The sequence below is a fragment of the Larus michahellis genome, chromosome 7 (genome assembly GCF_964199755.1).
Source record: "Larus michahellis chromosome 7, bLarMic1.1, whole genome shotgun sequence".
Taxonomy (NCBI): Eukaryota; Metazoa; Chordata; class Aves; order Charadriiformes; family Laridae; genus Larus; species Larus michahellis.
Genome location: NC_133902.1, coordinates 52,273,032 through 52,292,259, shown reverse-complemented (window position 1 = coordinate 52,292,259; position 19,228 = coordinate 52,273,032). Strand labels below are relative to the sequence as shown.

Genomic DNA, 19,228 nt, shown 5'->3' with positions numbered 1-19,228 from the left:
TGTAACTCCTCGGTTTCATGTTTAAAAGTATTCACTTAAACTGATGTGATCTTTGTGGAAGTCCTTCTGTGCTCTGGTCTACCTTTTGTTCCATTGCATCATGATAGCATCAACAGTGATTTTAATATTGTACAATTTTCAAAGCAGCAGTAACTCCTTGATCTAGTTATGTGACTGTCGTCTGAAAATAACCATAAAGGACACAGCACATTTTGCGCATCTGAGAAGAACTCAGAATCAGGATACATAGTTAGCACAATCTGATACTTGATTTTAAACGGATCATTAATGAGGTTTTTTAACAAATAGTAGAGTTTTACCATTTTTGAATTAGAAAATGGAGAAGGAAAAAGAAAAAATAAATGAAAGAAAAACAATTTTCTTATCATTTTTCTTTTGTAATTGGATGACTTGCTTCAGTGCTTTGTGACTATATTTAATTAATGATCTCAAACTTTGTTATGCTGTTTGTTAATGCTAGTCATTGTGCTGGCTGTGTGTCTGTTAGTTTATTTGCATATGTGTGGGGGAGAATATTCCCAGTGTGGTGATCTCTTGTTTGATACAGAAATATAATCACATTATACATCTTGAAAACACACTTTCCTTCTTTGTTAATCATTTTAGTCTGCTGATTCACCTTTGTTATTACAGTTTTATAGAGTCACAGAGTTTAACACTGGCAAAGATGATTCAAACAAAGCATGACCCTTGTGCAGCCCAGTCCTTCTGGTCACTGAGCCAGTGTGGAGGGACCGCCCTACCTCCGAGCCGTTTACAGCGTGCTCTGCTGGGCTACGTCTTATCACTGCCCAAAAATTGTTCCTGTTTTCTGCCTGTTCCAATCAGGCTGATCTCTGGTCTTATGTCTGATATGGGCAATAACAGCAGCACATGAAATTCCACTGGATGACATTATAGGGGTATATTTAGTTTCCCTTATTGAGATGCATACGTGTTCCCATTTAGGCAATGAAGTATTTAAAATGCCTTGCTGGAAAAATGGGAAGACAGTTTTACAACTGTAAAACTCCTATAGCAGTTTTTCTAGGATATTTTTTTCTGGGAAAATAGATGTTCAAATATAAACGTTCATCCATCTCAGATGTCCCCAGTCATCATCTCTAACGCACAGATCTGACTAGAGTAACTTCCGCTAAAAAGTATCTGTAAGCAAAAATCAGGTGACTGGTTTCACTGGAGGAAGTAATTAATTCCTCTGCAAAGAGCAAGTACACCGCTTGTTCATAACATCGGTGACTTCTGATTCTGAAAACAGTGGAATTCTCTGGTGGTTCAGCAATGCAGTTGGAATTATTGTCAAGAATAACACATACACTAAGTAAATCTATGAGTTTGGGAAGGCATTTTACCTGGAGCTTAAATCTTGAACAAACGCCTGACAGTAGCTCTAGTAATAAAACTTTAAAAGGTGCACACTGAATAACTAGGCGGTGGGTATCACTGGTGTTAAAAACCACATAGCCTGGATGTAGTTAATATTTATAATGAAAAATATCTTGGATACTGAATGCATATAGCATTTTAATCTGTTCAACAATATATTGGACAAAGTAAGTTTTTACAGAATATTGATCATTGAAAATATTTTCCATAATCAGTCTGCAACAGATAATACCTTGTGGAAAAACCTGGATGAATATGTAACTCTTGAGAAATCACTCCCAAATTTATAATTAGCAGTTTTTAAAAAAATTGCTAGATTCTCTGGAATAGATGCCTGAAGCACAGCATGTAGATAAATTACAGAGGCTGCAGGAGTGGCTGCCTGCTTTGTTCTCTAGCAGATGAATTTCTGCAGTGGGTACCAAGAGAGCAGGCTGGGGAGTAGCGGGACATAAGATACCGCATGACTGATGTTTCAGGGCCCTGCAAAGAACTGTCTTACCATTACTACTACTGCACAGCATGGAAGGGCTTTTGGGTCCACAGATTCTTTTTTCCTCTTTGACCAGGGTTTTTGGATGGACAGGTTGATGGGCCACTCATGCAGCCTCAACAAGTCTCCGTGGTTTGCATCCTTCACAGGGTCGCGCTGGCAAAGCACCCTGGCAGGGTCTGCACCATTTGTTCCTCCAAGCTGAGCACCCTGGTGCTGAGGAGGAGGTAGATGTGGTCTCTCAGGTTGCAAGCCCGGAGAATTAATGGGAAAATGAAAAGAGCCTAATCCGAAGTCCTTTTGTTTGAAGGCTTTTTAAAAGTTCTTTTTCATTAATTTGAGTGGACTATGAGTCAGATCCATACTGCCTGTTACATGATATGTTGGTCCAGTGACTGACAAGACTGCAGATATTTCTTCTTTTTAAGTTATCGGTCAAGGCATTCACATGAATCATGGATTTTATTGAAACTGCAATTAAAACAAATCAGGCTTAATGCACACTGAAAGCCTTAGTAATTAGTATACAGGTGAACATAGAGGAAAAGGCACAAGCTTAGCCATCCTTCCAAGCAAAACTGAAAAAAGAACTGTGTATATAATCGAACAGCATGTGAATATTAATGCACAAAATCCTCTGAGTCCCTAGTTCCCTGATGCAATTATTTTCTATTCACATTAATTGTTCCTAACAGATGACATTAATGACTTTGAGTTAAAATGTGCGCAAAGGAGGCCTTCAGCAGATCAATGCTGTTTAAAAATAGGGTCATTTTTGCAATCATTCACTTAAGGTGTAACAGCTCGTAAATAAAACAACATTAACATGTTGATTGGTTTATAAATGTTAATTTTGGAGTTCATTTTTATGCTTTTTTCCTGAAGCCTGTCAAACTACGGATAATGGTGGGACTTGTGTTCATTTTTCATTGTTGCATGTGAAGTAATGATAAGTTGCAAAACAGTGACTAGAAGAAAAAGCAGAGTTTGTTTTCGATGAAGAATGATCTGTTCTGCAGACGGGAAGTCTTGGATAAACTAAGCACAAGGAGCAACATTTCAAATTAGAACAAATCCTTTTACCTCGGGCTCTTCATTTCCCTTGAAATTTAACAGCAGAGTTTGGAATTTTAAAAATGCTGATCTGCTGCTTATTTGACAAATGCTTATGCTCTGCTCATTCCCGTCTGCCCCCCCAGAAACTCCATTCACGCATCTTGGACCTCTCATCTGGGGATTTGCTTTCAGAAGTAGAACGAAACAGAAGCCTGATGCAATCTCGAGCTGCTGAGGCTCAGATCCACGTGAGTTTTTGTGCTGTCCTTGTACCCCTTGTTTGGAACCCTCCTTTTGGCCTCCGAAGTCTGATGTCAGGGATGAGCCGTAAAGCTGATCTCTGAATTGAAACACTGTTGAGGCAGATAACAATACTTCTTCTTCCTTCTGTTCTCTGAAATTCAATATTGTGTCCTCAGTTGATATAGTAAGCAGATAGTGTCACTCTGTGCAAAAAAGCGTAAATCTTAGCAATGTCCCCGAGATACCTTTTTGGGTATTGATTACATCTCAGAATCTCTGAGAAACGGTCAAGGAGCTTTTTATTAAAGCCCATACACCATATTATTCATCCTACTTTTATGATATATTATGTATGAACTTTTAAAAATTCATGGGCTCTGCTTTTTTTTTTTTCAGATGGGGTTAGCTTTGTGCTTATTTGGCAAAACGTTAGCCAGTGTGGCTTTCATGTTTCATTGTCAAAGAGAAAAGTAGCTTAAAAAACAAAAGTCACATACAGATAGAGGGAAACAAAGAGGACAAGAGCAGAACATTGAACCTGTGTGTGCCTTTGATCTTGAAGTATAGTAGTGTCAACAAAAATGTAATCTCCTTTGTAATGCATACTTTAATGAAAAGGCATTGTTTCAAAGGTTCACAAAAATGCTAATGAACCTTTGCATTATATGTAATTAAGCCTTCAGGTTAGGTTTTTCTAATACAGAGTTTTGTGGGTTTAGTAGTCTGATCTTTCAATTTTCTGTGATTTCTAGCAAAAATTAGGTATTTAAATTGTAATACTACGTTGAGGCCTATTTACTCTAATTTCGTTAAAGGTAATGACTTAAGAGTCATGATTACAAAAAACTAAAATTCCACCATGTCAGTTAATAGACCCATATGCAAGTTAAATATATTTAATTAATGCATCATAAACTTACTGTTCAAAGTACTTTCTCGGATAATTTAGAGAATAAAGGCAAATCACAGGAGAAAATCCCACTCTCTCTTTAGTGATCTGAATGCAATCTAGAAATTGGGTAGATATCCTACTTCAGAACTTGTAATAGCATGATATTTTTTGCACATTTTCTCATCTCTTAAACAATAAAGATGATTACAGTAATGTACTGTTCTTTTGCTTTGCTTAGATATCGCCATTTGCCCCGATGCTAAAACTGTAGGACCAAATGCCTTTCTCCTCTCTCGAGGTGCAAAGGAAACCAAGTGAGGGGGTGGAAAGGCTCTCAGGCTAGCTGAAGATGACAGGAAGGGAAGGCAGTACTTGTCACTGTCCTCTGATCTCCTCTTTTCTCCTGCAGCAGATTCTTACAGGAAAGGATTTTACGGGCATCCTTCCCCTAAACACTGTGATGACTGGGACATAGCCTAGTATAAAGGGCAGAAATTTGACATGACATGTTTTCCCAGTGCCGCAGCTGAAAAACAATGAAATAGCCAGAACAAGCAGATGCTGCCGTTGGCCTCTACACAGTCAACCTTACAGGGAATGACGCCGTCATAGCTGAGGAAACTGATGAGAGAGGGTCTCCCATGGGAACCACGATGTCAGAAATAAAGAGTAATTTGTCTCAACAAAGCGAGAAAGTCTGTTTCAGAGCCAAAAACACAGGCATCAGCCTGCCTCTGATGCTGAAAGATGGATTCTTCCCAGAGCCAGTGGATTTAAAGGCTATTCCTCCTGCATCCATTTGACTTCCTAGGAGAACATGTACCAATAACTCCCAGAGGTGAAATGTGCTCTTGCTACCTCTAAATGATTTTCCCATTCATAGGTTTTGCCTGTGACAGAGAATAATGATTTGCCCTGTAGTTACGTTTGTCAAAAACAGAACATTATTATGTCAGTTGAGCAATGAACAGCTGTACTGATGAACTCCTCAGCAGTAAAGATTCTGCTCTCTCCCATTTAACTGAAAAAAGGTTCAACCCTAGTAGTAATAAATGGAAGGACATGAGGGAATAAATGGAAGAAATTAGCAGAAGTCTAACAAACATGTTGGCGTATGGGAAGTGCCTATAAACTGAGCGTTTTTCCAGAGGCTTGCATGAAGAAGCTGTATCTGCTGCATATAGAGTTTTGATAATTGCTTTGTAGATTCTATAACCAGATTTCTTGTGTCTTCTGAATATGAACGTAAAATTTTCATCTAAGCAAAATTAATTTGGGCTATATCTACATACAAAAATCAATAAATATTGTTTGAGCTTGCACAATTATATTCTGCCTTAATTAAATCCAAAGCAAAGTTTTATGGAAGAGAGTCATGGCACTGTCTGGTGTTCCTGGTAATTAAAAAGATGTCTGATTCTGCGAGGAAACTGGAGAATAGCGTAAAAGAATGGTGCAGGCACTTAACATTAAAGAAGCTCTAACACTGTTAGGCACAAGAGTATTAGTTTGAAAACAAATTAAAGGCATCCTAGATACTCCTACAGAGGTTTAATATTTTACCTAAAGTGCTATCTGCTCTTCATTACTCTCTTCCTCAAAGCTGGCACTTAGTCACAGTCAGCTGAAATTGCATTTGGAGAGGGGCGATAACTACACAAGTACTAAAGGCAGCCATAAAGTGTCAATAAATTGCATAAGCAAGAGGCTTCAGCTGTCTGCGAGCGACACAAAGATGGATTGTCCTACGTCAGAGAGTTTCTTAGACAAAGCTTTGAACTAGATAGGAAACCAAAATTAGACTGTAATGGAGAGATTCCATTCTCAGTGGACATTCTGGTTGAGATACTAAATTAATTTACCTTGTCCAGGGTGTACAGCCTCATCTGTTACATTGTAGGGCTATAATGCAGTTGTCAAGATGTACTTGTATTCTTATAACTTTGTTTTCTGTATCTTACTGGAGCACGCTGCTTATGTAGGAAGCATAATTCAAATAGACTCAGAATAATACTTAGCAACAAGAGCGGAATATCAGTTTGAGAATAAAGAAGAAAAAAATGGAGGATCGTAGATTATCCCGCTGACAAATGAAAATGTTAGCAATTTTTAATTTGGTTCTCTGTATTAAATTCACCAGATGCTAATGGCAGAACAGGAAGATGTAAGTAGCTTGCTTGCTTTTTCTTTGTCCTTCTTAATCAAGGGGAAGTTAAATGATCTTTTTCCACCCATAAGATATTTCTATTTCTTCTCATATTTTAGGAATGCCGGCACAATGTGAAATCCAGTACACCTGTCTTGAAATGCCAGAGTCAATTAAATATGACAGGTCCTAGCCGCCTGTATCCCCGGAGCAGCTGCAGTAGCAGTGAACTTTCCCTCTCAAGTGCTTGCAGCGAATATTCCAGCGGTTCCTCCTACACTTGGAATGATGGAAAGACATGCAGCAAAAGGGTAAATCAAATTAATTTTCTTCATTTATTAGCTTAAATTCATCTGAAACAAGATTAATTGAAAAGCTGCTATTTCAGAATTTTTTTTCACTTTCTTCTCACTTTTATATTTAAAACAGTCATCACTAAACCCAGTAAGAGTTCTCTCCCCGATGTCTCCCTCCCTCTCATTCTCCTCTCTTTTAATTTTTTTTTAACAATTCCTTTATCACTCCCATTTGCTCACAGTTTCCTCATTTATTCTGGCATTTATTCTGTCTTTCACAATCCAAATTGTTCTTCTTTTTATCTTAATCCTTTCATTCGTATTGTTCTTCCTACAGGTTTTAAGTGCGCTGCAGCCTTCACACCACTACGAAATCCTTTATTAAAAAAAGAACATTACTATTAATAGCAATGGATGAAATGTAATGCTCTGTGCAACTCCTAAATCTCTTTACTAAAACAGTAACACTTTTTATTAACAGCATTTGTGAGTAATATGTGAGTTTTATTTTGTTTCAACAGTCGTCCGTGAGCTGGGATAAAAGAATAAGCATTGGTGCTTCGCTCCCAAGCAACCTCTCAAGTCCTGCAGATGATCTACCTCCAACTCGTATCAAGGAAAACCATATCTTAGAAGGGCTGAAGAAATTACAGAAGCAAAAAATATTACTTGAATCACCTTCAGTAATATCAAAATGGGGTTACAAAGATTGCATGAACTCTAATGAAGGAATATATTCCCCTGGCATTAAATGCGGCAGCCATAATGAACAGGCTCATTGTAAGCCAATGGAAATAGGAAGTATTTGCATTGAACATAACAAAACTTTCTCTTATGATTCAGATTCACATGATGATGCAGATGATGACTCTTCATCCTTACTGATGCTGCAGGAAGTACCAAGCAAAGACTGCAGGACCTATTGCAACAAATTAACTCACAGCGTTTCTGACAGTTTCTTTGACTGGGATCCTAATAGGAAACATTTGCCAGAAAGAAGTTCATATTTTAATTCAAAGGAAAGACCTGAAAAATTGACAAGTTTTGTCAGTGGTTTTCAGGCAGAAGTAAAATCGTGCACCAGAGCAAAGCTGCCTGAGTTACAGTTAAATCAAAGCCATGCTAATACAGGCTGGAAGGACCTTAATTTTCAGCTTTCAGATACTGATGACAATGAAGTCTTGGATGAATTGCATATAGAAAGCAGTGATGAGAAAAGTCCATCAGATTTATTAGCAACTCCTTTTTCTGAGAAGTACACAAAGATCTCTGACGTGCTCAAAGTCACGGAGAATTCTCAGTTTGTATCTACTGACAAAGAGGAAGAACACATATCTGCTCACTCAGACGCTAGGCCAAAGACATGTAATTTCATTAAACAACAAAAGGTTATAAAAAAGACCTCTTCTGAAGAGTGCATTACCGTAATATTTGATGCTGAGGATGGTGAGCCTATTGAATTCAGCTCACATCAAACAGGAGTTGTCACTGTAACAAGAAATGAAATTTCAATCAACGAGCCACAAACTAGGTCCAGTGCAGAATATACTGAACTTATACCTCAGGGAATAACTGATTTGCAGACAGGAACCAATGCTAGAAACTACACTGCTTTACAAAGACCTGAAGATGAAACCGAGACACAGACTCTTGAAGATAATACAGGGAATAAAAATACAGTTGTCCCCATGACCACCAGTGAATTTTCACACTGTGGAAGAGTGACACTGCAAAATACTCCCCGACAAAAACTAGTGAAGCCAGTGTATGATGTGTCATACAAGGCCAATTCAAGCTCCACTGTGCATGCAGGAATCAGTCAAAAGGCAAACTTGACTAAAATACCTGGCAGAGGTAAATTTTCTCCACAAAAAACTGTGATGACAGAGAGCGAGGACACACCTGTAGCTCAACCAGTGGGCCCTGTAACCCTTGAAAAATCACCTGCTCTGCCACCTGTAAAGCTTTCAAAATTCAAAAAGGCACAAAGTCCACCTCATAATTTTGACTCAAAAGTCAACTTCCAGGTTCCAAAGCCCCCTGCCCACCTCCTGCCCGGCTTGAAACGTCCAGGCAGAGGCAACAGGTCAAAGTATCCAAAGAGTCAGAGCCCAGCATCACCACTTTTGCCTCAGCACCTTATAGATCCCAGTGACTATGGAGAACCTCCAACCAGAGACTTTCATTGTGATTTAGCAACTGTGGAAGCCCGATCACCATCCCCACCTGTTCCCCCAGGCAGGTCAACATCCCTGTTGATTCGGCCTAATTATGCTCATTCACCACCTGTAGCGGTAAAGTTAGGAGGAGCTGGTCCCAGCGAAACCGCAAAAAATATACTGAAATCATCACCATTAAAAGGAACTGTGAACTCTGGCTTTCATAATCAATCTAGTCATGAAATGCAAGCAAAAAATGTATCTTCTGGGGCCAAAACTGAATTATCTTACCTTCAAGAAAATGCAGAAGCAATTAGGCAAAATAACTGCATATCTCAGCAACCCCATAGTGCATGCCAAGGACTTTCCAAAGTTTCCACAAAGCAAGTCTGCCCAAAAAGCTCTAATCAGCTGGGTCTCCACAGGAATCATGAATTTTCCAACACAGATTTTCAAACAGACAGGTCCTTTTCTCTAGGTTGTCCGTCATTGGAAACAACTTCTTCACAAAACACACATTCCAGCAAAAAAGTTATTTCCAGTGACAGTGGGGTGGATCAGCCACAAAAGATGCCAAACATTCTCCCCGCAACTCCTCAATGTCGTACAACAAGCACAAGTGAGCCTTTACTGTCTCAGGTAAACAATTCCCCGTTGTCAACACTGTTTCATGGTAGTGACACTGCACATGCTACCCAAAACTCTAATGAGAAAGGAATGAAAACCCGTCTCCCTGTAGGACTGAAATTATTTGTCAAATCTCCCCAACTTCTCCGAAAGAGCTCCACTGTACCAGGGAAGCAGGAAAAAGACAGTATAAATGCAGCTTCCAAGAGTAATGTGAGTTCCAGTAAGTACAAGCAAAATGAATCTATAAGTCTAAGCACTAGAGGTGCAACAGATGCTGAATTAAAAGACTCTACATCTGATACCGAAGGAAAAAATAATTTTGCTGTGGGACTTAGTATGGATACAGCATCACCTTATTCACATGAGAACTGCAACTTGGTGGTAGACAGAGTAGATGGATTAGAAAACAAATTAGTTAAGAGATCTGTTTCTTCTAGTAACAAGTCGCACTTGAAGCCAGCACTGGGCATGAATGGAGCAAAAGCTCGTAGTCAGAGTTTTAGCATTCATACAGGGGAAAAGCCATCTGCCCCTGTGACAGAAGGTCTCGGAAAAGTACGGACTCAGATAATTACAAATACTTCCGATAGAGGAAATTCTCTAACAAGGCAGAACTCAGCCATGGAAGGACTTCAAATCAAGGCCAGTCCTGGGTCAGCAGTGACACCAGAGACTCTTTCATATACTCCTAAAACCACAGAAAATTCTTATTCTAGACAAGATTCTCTTGGAAATATGGGTAGTTGCAATAGCCAGCAGGGAAGCCCAAGCAAACTGCCCTTCAGATCATCTTCAAAAGTAGACTTGTTTCACAACACTTCAAAATGTGATGGAAACAAACCATTTTCTCAGAAGGATGCACACAGTCTATCTGTCCAGAGTGAGAAAAGCATTGAAAGTTTTAAACATGAAGCTCTAAGTAAAAAAAGTGTTCTGCCAGCAGAATTGGACTTAGAAGCGTCAGCTTCTGTATCTTCCAAACAAGTTTCGTCGTTTCAAAGCTCGGATCGAATAAAGTGTCCTCATAAACTGGAAGGAACAAAGTCACAAAGACAGCAAATGTCTTTGAAGTTAGCAGAAGCCTCTGAGAAGGTTACCGATGTTTTGAGTTCACCAGCTCTACAACCTACAATAGAGGAGAAAGTCATGTTATGCATCCAAGAAAATATGCAAAAGGGTCAGGGACAAACCAGATCTCCCACTGCGGAGACTAAACAAAAAACTGGGCCCTCTATAGCTAGTTGGTTTGGCTTTCGAAAGAGTAAGCTCCCAGCACTGAGTAGCAGGAAAACTGATGTTCCTAAAACAAAGGTAGAAAAAAAAGATGCAAAAGTTCCAGGATTTGGAATTAAGCAGGCAAAATTAGAAAGAAGAAAAGAGAAAAAGAAAACTGAACACTGTGAAATAGAAAATGAAATTAACAAGAAAACAGACGGTGGTGACATTTTAGCTGATGTCATGGAGTGCAAAATTATGAAATCTTCACGAGACACGCCTGGTGAGATTGAGTGTGAAAAAGTCAAAGGTTCCACCACAGCTACATACTCACCAAAAGACAGTTTTATGAAAGAGCTTTTAAACAGGTAAAACTCTGGAACAGAATTTGGGATGTGGTGTTGTATGCTTTAGCTTTATAGATGCCCAGATGCTGAGTTCAGTGTATTTTCCTTTTTGACAAAGAATGCATAGTAGCAATCAGTAGGTACACTATCAGGACTTTAATCTCTACAGGAACAAACATTAATAATGTTTTTGTTCATGTTACTTCGTTAACCAAACTCTGAAATTAAAGAATGGCAAGTTACATCCAAGTTCAGAGAGATTCAAATGATTCCAGTAATCAAGAATCTAAGCAGATGGTGCGTAAAGATAGAGGATAATTAGGTACATGTTTTAATGTATTCCATCTTCGTGTATTGTAACCAGCAAACATACTTGGTAACTAGTCAGAATTAATTACATTTCTAACTACTACAGCCTCTGGTCATAGAAGAACTTAGCAATTGCTATACTCTGTTTGCACGTTTGCCCCACAGCAGTCCAAAATATAATATAAATCATTATATGTGAAAGACTAAATTGATATACTACCTGAAATTGCAAGTGACAGATTTGATCAAGGCTAGTTAGAAACATTTATCACTCAAAGGTCTAGAGACAGAAAGATACAGAGAGGTTACTTTAAACATTAAAGGAATGGAAAAGTAGAGTGATTGAAGAAGGGCAATGTAATTTATCAGAGGAATCACTCTCTACCTGCAGAGCTGATAAGAAAGCAGCTCAGCAGACAGAAAGTGGATCAAATAATGTTTCCTACAGGAGTGTGTCGAAGGGCAGCTCCCAGGGCTCCTCTCTTCACGGCAACTCTATCAGCTCTCAAGGAAACCACAAGAAAAACAGCAACACAAAAGCTGATATGGAAATGCAGAATCAGACCCTGGTAAGTGCTTTGGTACATGAAAACATTATTACCTTCTTTTTAACTTCTGGATGTGTTCCTTATTGCCGGTACAGACACACGGGATAGTAAGTGTTTATATATGATAGAAAGACCTTGTCTAGCTAGAGAATTCTGAATTAGTATGAAAGTTGGCAGCTTGACTATAGGCCAGATTATACAGCTAGTCATGGAGATTCTACTGCTTCTGCTGGCAGTTCAATTCCAGTGGAGATATATGCACAATGATGCTATAATCATACTGCAGTACAGTGAAATAATAAGACCATTTGCTTTTTTTTTATTATTTTTCCTCCTTTCCCTCAAAATTGCGTGCCAGTATTAAACATTCCTCTGAACGTTATAGAAATCAGTAAACCTGAAAAGTGCAATGCTGGCGGGGAAAAGGCAAAGTATTTGACCACGTTTGGGAATATTTTTCACTTAAGAGGGAGTCTCAAAAGCTAAAACGTATATTTGACCCATGTCTCTCTTTGTACCATGGAAAATTTTCCTGTTAATGCCCTGTAGTTAGTTTTATGCTTCCATAAGGTATTAGCTATACTTGATACTTTAATTTACCCAGCGAGTAGAAAAGTTGCAATTTAGAAGAAAAATAATTTTATTTTCTGTTAGCTGCTAGATTCTGGTTCTCGAAAGATTATGTGAGTGGCTAACTTTTCTGCATCCAGAAGCATACACACAGAGTCTAGGATTGTAGCCTAAAGTCAGATTGAATGGGTTCCCTTCCTTGTGAAGTTTCTAATAATTAACCTTAGAATTTAGTGAGCAATTTCTTGCCTAACAGGGACCTTTCCCATGATGTTTTAAAGTAGAAGCACCAGGAGAACAGATGTGCTTTAACTCAGTGAGCATTATTTTCTCATTCCTGATAGCTGTCTTGACTGTATTATTATTATGATTATTAAAAATAATCACAATTTTCAGAAAATAGTTTGAAAACTTGTGCCAAATATAATTCTGAACATGAATTTGAGCCTATTACTTTTGTTGTTCTGATAAAACTGAGTTACTGAAGTACAGCACATGCAACTATTACATCTGAGAGAATTTGAAATACAAATTCTTTGGGATGTGTTTCAAGGGTAAAACAAATTTCAAAAATCTTCATAATGGGAACTGGAAAAACTTTTAGCTAAGTACTGGTGTTTAGGGTGCTTAAGTATCCCACACATGGTTTCAACTTCAGGCAAATGTTTTTTTACTTTAATGCAGATGTCGTTCCTAAGAACATCTGCAAGGTCATTTTTTAAAACTTATGGGGAACGTATGCAGAATGAATGTGTTGGAAGACTTTTTCCTCCTGACTCCTGTGGTATCGTCTCTTCTTCGAAAATGTAGATGTCTCCTGCATTATAAAACCACAAATTATAAGCATATCTAAGGCTGTCCTTGTAGTGTCACTGAAAGGAAAGAGAGAGAATGAAAGTCTGGAAATGTGCAATATGCAGGAAATTCAATCCAACTGATCTAGAACTTTGATAGCAAAGCAGAGCCCCTTATCAGAGCCACTCAGTTTAACTATGCCCCATTTAATATGGTCCTGACAGCTTAGGGTATATCTTCACTGTACAGAAGTACAAAAAACTCTACACATTGCTTCTACAATTTCTTGCTAGCTTTTTATTTTCTAATGCTGCAATAATTTGCTGTGCTTCTTGTCTGTCATTTTGAGAAGTCTTTCTAAATGCAGCAGTAATAGTCACTTAGGACTTTAAGTATATCTTCAAGAAACACACTTTGTTTTATCAGGGAACTACAAAGATTGTCCTTAATATACATAAATAACGGAGAAGTGCTAATTATACTATTTAAGGACATGTTAGTCATAGGGAAAAGGCATTACCTGTCCTATACCATACACTTTTTTTTCGCTGGGAATCAAAGTATTTTTGTATTGTCTTGAAGATTAAGTTACATGATATGCTTCATCATTGTGAGTTTCATATTGTATTTTTTGTGGCACTTAATTCCTGAAAGAAATATCTAGTGCCAAAAGACTGAGGACATCTAAAATAATGAGATTAAAAACATACTTACAGTTCTTAATGCTAATTTATGAAAGAGATATACCGTAAAATACACGGTTTGTGGAATCTCATCTTGTCCTCCAAACTTGTATAAGAAAAACAATGGAAAGTCTTTAAATTCAAAGTTCATGCATCTTATTACTATCTTTCCAGTTATTCTTTGGTGTCTGCTCACTTTGAAGCAGTTTGCAAAGGACTGGGAGATAGCTGTGAGTGAAAACAGTCACATGCGTAGACTGGCGTGTTGTGCATTTTTTTACTTGTAAAAAGACAAAATGAATGCTTTTGGAGAAAACAGCACAAATCTTTTCAAAAGCCCTAAACTTAGGAAGATTTCTTTTCTTTTTTGAACAATGTGAAGTGTATTTAGTCATACAGGTTCAGTGCAGAAGCTTCTGTATTTCAAAAGTGCACATCATATATATACTGCTTCTTTAAATCCTGGCCATAACATTTCTTAACATTAATTTTCTAGCATTTTTTCTTTAAAAACCTATTTAATTTTTGATGATTAAATCTCTTATCTTATGATATACCAGGTAAAGACTTGGGGCACTATTATGCCATAACATATGCACCAATTACCTCTGATTTCTGTTCGTGCAAAGAATGTTATTGCTTGACTGCCACTGAATTTATGGAAAAAGCAATGTTCCACCAATGGCAGCCTTGTGCATTCACCTTCAGAGGGATACGCTTCCCGTTAGTGTTCATCAAAAAAGCACTTTGCTCTAAAGGCCAGCCAACAGAAATACATAATATTTTAGCCCACACCAAGGATATTCCACATTCTCCAATACTTTTCCGTGTCCTTGGCTGGAGCTTAAGGTGAGATACAATCATTTTTGTGCTGCACTGCTTCATTTCATCTTTGTGATTTTATTACAGCCCATTGTAATTTAGAAAAGCCATGGGCTTTACTTTGTGAGGTGGAAGCGTGGCACCAAAATCAAGACACCCAGGGTTTTGTATAGCACTGTCTGTCTGCAGTCTGGGTGTTTGGGGAATACCCAGAGATCTATCCTAATATTGTGAAATGACACACGAGCAGCAAGCCACAGACCGCCACGCAGCATGCAAGTGGCAGAAACTGTTTTACCCAGAATTCGATACCAAATGATCACATACTCTCCTCTTCATTTCCCATAGTCTGAAGAGCCTCATTTCAGAAGAAAAAAGATGTCATCAGATCCCTGGGATGAAGAGATTATAAATGCACTTTTATAAATATAGAGAGCGAGTCTTTCATGTCTTACTGAGGCTAGTCACAAGAGGTCAACAGGGCTACTTGTGTAAGCCAGACAAGCAAAATATATACTATGATCAAAGATATGTCATGCAAATGATGATAACTTCTACTGGTTTAGATTATAGAACATATTTAATGTTACTGTGAATGTGCTATATGTGGTTTAAAACAGCAGAGAGTGATTAACAAATAATTTAAGATCTCTGAGATATCGAAAGTAATTTTTTCTGCAGTGCTGGCTTTCCTCCTCTCATCACCCTGAAAGTATCTTCATTCCTGTTTGATTTATGTAGTGTGGCAGAAAAATATGTCCCTGGATCTGAATTATGGCATCTGATGGCATGTAATGGAGGGGGTTTTCACTGTATGTTAGGAAGATGCTGAGATTATGTATACATTTTGGAAATAGGAGTGCAGAAGAACAGAGCGAAAATACGCCTTCATCTGAAAAATAGACTATCTAGGGTATTTGAATAACACATACTTGAACGACATATACAGGATCTTAGTGTGCACTGCATTCTTAAACTAATCTTTTCTCCCCGTTTAGCTAATAAATGCTTTTAAACAGAGGTGGAAGCAAAACCACCAAAGTTCAGTGTTTGCAAACTAAACTAGAGAGATACCACATCATGTATTAAGTTCACATTTTCTTAGCAGAGAATCTGAAACATGTTTTTTCTAGAGAGAAACAAAGAGGTCAGGAGACCTGAGCATAATTTCTTGAGAAATTGCATCTTCCAAGGGTATTTTTTGACTGCTGCATGTTGTGACTTTGAATGAAGTTAAAAGTTGTTATCCTCCGAAATCATTCATACAATGAGACAGACATATGCTTCCACTTCTAGCTGCCCTGTAACTTTACTCTGGTTTATTTCTGAAAAGATATTCTGTAGTTATCATGAAGCAACATAAACAGAGTCACAGATGTTCTTCACTTTTGTTGTTGTACTATGTACAGGCTAAAGTAGTCACAGAAAACCTGCAAGAAGACGACGAGGACACCATGACAAGGACTACATGTCAGAGTCATGTGATAGGTACAAAATTATATTTTACACTGGATTTTATTGCTGTCTCAAATCTTGGAAAAAAACATGTTTAATTCTCATTACTTTATTTGTATGCCCACCTAACGTCAGCTTTAGCATTTATTTAGATCTGTTCCTGGAAAGCCATATTTCACCAACTGTATAAAAGATGAGTAGGTCCTATTACCAATTGTGAATCAAAGTAATGCTCAACAGAAGGGCTTTGGAATCTGGCTATGAAAGATCATTTCAACCTGCAAAACTAGTGGGTTACATATAGTGGCTTAACTCGAGGGTTGTCGTGCATGATATTTGCAGTGGGAATAATACTGATATACTGTAACTCTGTCATCTGGCCTTGAGTTAGTAAAATTCAGAATAAAATTCTGAATAGCATAATAACTACTGTGATAAACTAAATCAGGAGTAGCAAACCAGATGTCTGTTCAGAAAACCTTAAAGCTGTTATTGAAAATAAAGGTGCCTGTGCTCTACACATTTCAGGAGGGTAGCACTATCCGCCCTGTTTCTTGATTGGCATGTACTAATTTTTAACCTCAGTACATGTTAAAATATTTAATAGGCAATGGGGGACAAAACAGAACTCTGTTTGGGATCTGTATTCGAGCAGTATGTCACCAGCATAAGGAACCAACTCCGAATGACAAAGATTCTCCTTTAGCAAGTTCCCTTTGCAGGCAGAGGCTGCAGCAATAGTTAAAATCTGATTCAGTGTTTTCAGGACACTATAAGTGATTTTGCTAGCAAGAAGCTCTTTCATTTCACTAATACTGTCAATCAGCAAGTGGGGCTGAATAGATGTATCATGTCGAAACACATTTCTCTTTGGGGTAGTAGGAAAATGTTTGCATGCTTTATTGACTTGAACAGCCTTTTCAGTCCCAAATTCAACCAAATAAAGTCTGTCTGGCTTACTTGCAGAAAAGATCCCTAAACTCTTCCCTCTCTAAGAACCCAGCCATAACTTGGCTCCATCACAGCAACTAAGTGACCAGAACTTTGAACAATGCAGTGTGAGGCTCTGGGAGGATTCTGTGAGTGGGCAGGCACTAGCCCTGAGAAGAGAAATACATGCTCCTCACTCTGTGAATAAAGGACTTTCTTTCTGTTACTAGAAATTGCCCAAAAGAATATAACTCACTTAAGATTGTTCAGAATTATTTTTCCTCAGACTGAAGTAATTTTTTTGCTTCCACCCAAAAATTCTTAAAACTTTGACTTTGACTTGATGTGAAATGTTTGGGTTTAATTTTTTTTTAATGCAGATACTGAACAAGAAAAAACAGCTATTTGCAGAACTTTTATCTTAAAAGACTCCAGTGCTTCCATGGTGTTCATCAGTGTATTTGGTGGTTGTGGCTGAGACCTAATTGCTATATATTTCGATATATTACTTTGTTATTGGCTCCTGTAATATGTCATGCAGGTGGCTTTTGAGAGCATTAATGTGTTGCTTCTCCTACTGACACCAAATCTGAGTCTCTGACAGGACGTAGTGGTTATGGAGCAGGTTGGTTGGCGTTCCCCAAAGTCAGACTTCGGTTGTGCCTTGTGTTCATGATGCCCTCAGTTAGGAGAGATCATCACTGTGGGTCCAGCCCACCTGTGCACCAAAGTCCTTTTTAGCAAAGAAAATACCTTTTTCTTCACCTTTTTCAGGGCTGATGACGTGAAGAAAGTGACAGGTAGGTCTATGGCCCAGGTCTGTAGAAGTCCACAGAGATGCCAGGCAGTGCTGCCCTTTGGAAATTCCAATAGCTCATACAAAGACCTTTCCATCATCTGAATTATACCAATTACAAAAGCATCTTCTTTTCCCTAGACAATGCCATCTCTTAAAGGCTCAACACAGGATTCCAGCTATCCTTGTTCTGCCTTGTCAAACCATCTAAAATAACTCAAGGACTTTGCTCTGGGGATCTAGTTGTTAATGTCAGGAAACTCTTTGATGATGAGAGACGTTATGTGCAATAGATAGTATTGGCACAGTAAAAATTATAGAAGTCTAAGCAAATTTGTTAACATTAGCATGTTGAGTCCTAATGCAGAATGTGCCGGTCATTACTTATTTCAGCAGGACAAGCCCAAGCCTGGGAAATTAGAAACATGGATCTAAGTGCACTTCCTGAATACCCCTAAATCAGTATTGTGCTGTATTTTATTACACTCTCATCAGGCTATGTTTTATTTTACATTAGTATTTTTGCTGCTATATGTCTACATTGCTCTTTGTGAATAGCGAGCTTTCCTACATATCGTTGAGATTCTTTTACCAAATTCCTTGATAGAGATTCTGGCATTTTTCTGATACAAAGGTTTTCTTAGAAAGATACTGATTTTTTTCGAGACTGAAACTCTATGCAGCTTTTAAAAAAGTTCATTTAGAACATTTCCCATGTCATTTTGAGATTTTTAATGAAAAAAATACACAAGGAAGAACTTGTGAAGATTATAAAGAACCTTGTTGGTATGGAGAATTACCTGAGATGTGAGAGCACTAAATTCAGCTTTCTTTGTTATCAACTCCTAAGCTTCTAGTTGTCAGAAGCAGAAGGGAATTATACAGGAAGGATGGCTCTGTAAATGTTATGCTTCGCTGCCGTCAAGCCCATGACTGTGAGCCAGGCTGATCAAAGCGGGCAGTTCACATCCTGGTGGAGGCTTTTGGTTGATTGTTCTCATGGAACAGTTTCACAGTGTTGGGGGTTCTCACAGAACAGTTAGCTAATAAACAAGATACATATAACTGAACAGTCTTCAGGGTTGATATCACGTTCTGGAACCAATGCTGGTTCATCGCTTGCTAATAATGAATTACTCTTGGGTGTGTTAAAGAAAAAGCATGTAAAATGCCAGTTGCTAAGGTTTTAATTTATTGTCAGTTGTTGATCTAAACAAATTTAAGTATTTTGCTGACTCTTTTGATTTGCTAAATTGAAAGAATACAAGAATGCCCAGTAATATAAAATTTCCCTTCTGCTATGCCTGTATCGCAGGAACATGTGATCATTTCCATATGAAGCAGTCATTTATATTGTGCCATATTGTACTTAAACATATATTTTAAATATTTTTTTTAAATTTAAAACCAAAGTATGTTATACCCCGGATGCTTCT

At 38.1% G+C, this 19,228-nt stretch overlaps 1 protein-coding gene across 1 annotated transcript in view; it reads left to right on the top strand.

Annotated features, from left to right (window-relative positions):
- The window catches only part of NCKAP5 (NCK associated protein 5), a 371,509-nt gene that overhangs the window by 301,956 nt on the left and 50,325 nt on the right, over positions 1–19,228 (top strand). The window contains exons 10-14 of the mRNA XM_074594107.1: positions 3,100–3,204; positions 6,357–6,548; positions 7,055–10,905; positions 11,642–11,762; positions 16,021–16,099. Coding sequence (XP_074450208.1) covers positions 3,100–3,204; positions 6,357–6,548; positions 7,055–10,905; positions 11,642–11,762; positions 16,021–16,099 — 4,348 coding nt within the window. The remainder of the gene's footprint in view (positions 1–3,099; positions 3,205–6,356; positions 6,549–7,054; positions 10,906–11,641; positions 11,763–16,020; positions 16,100–19,228) is intronic.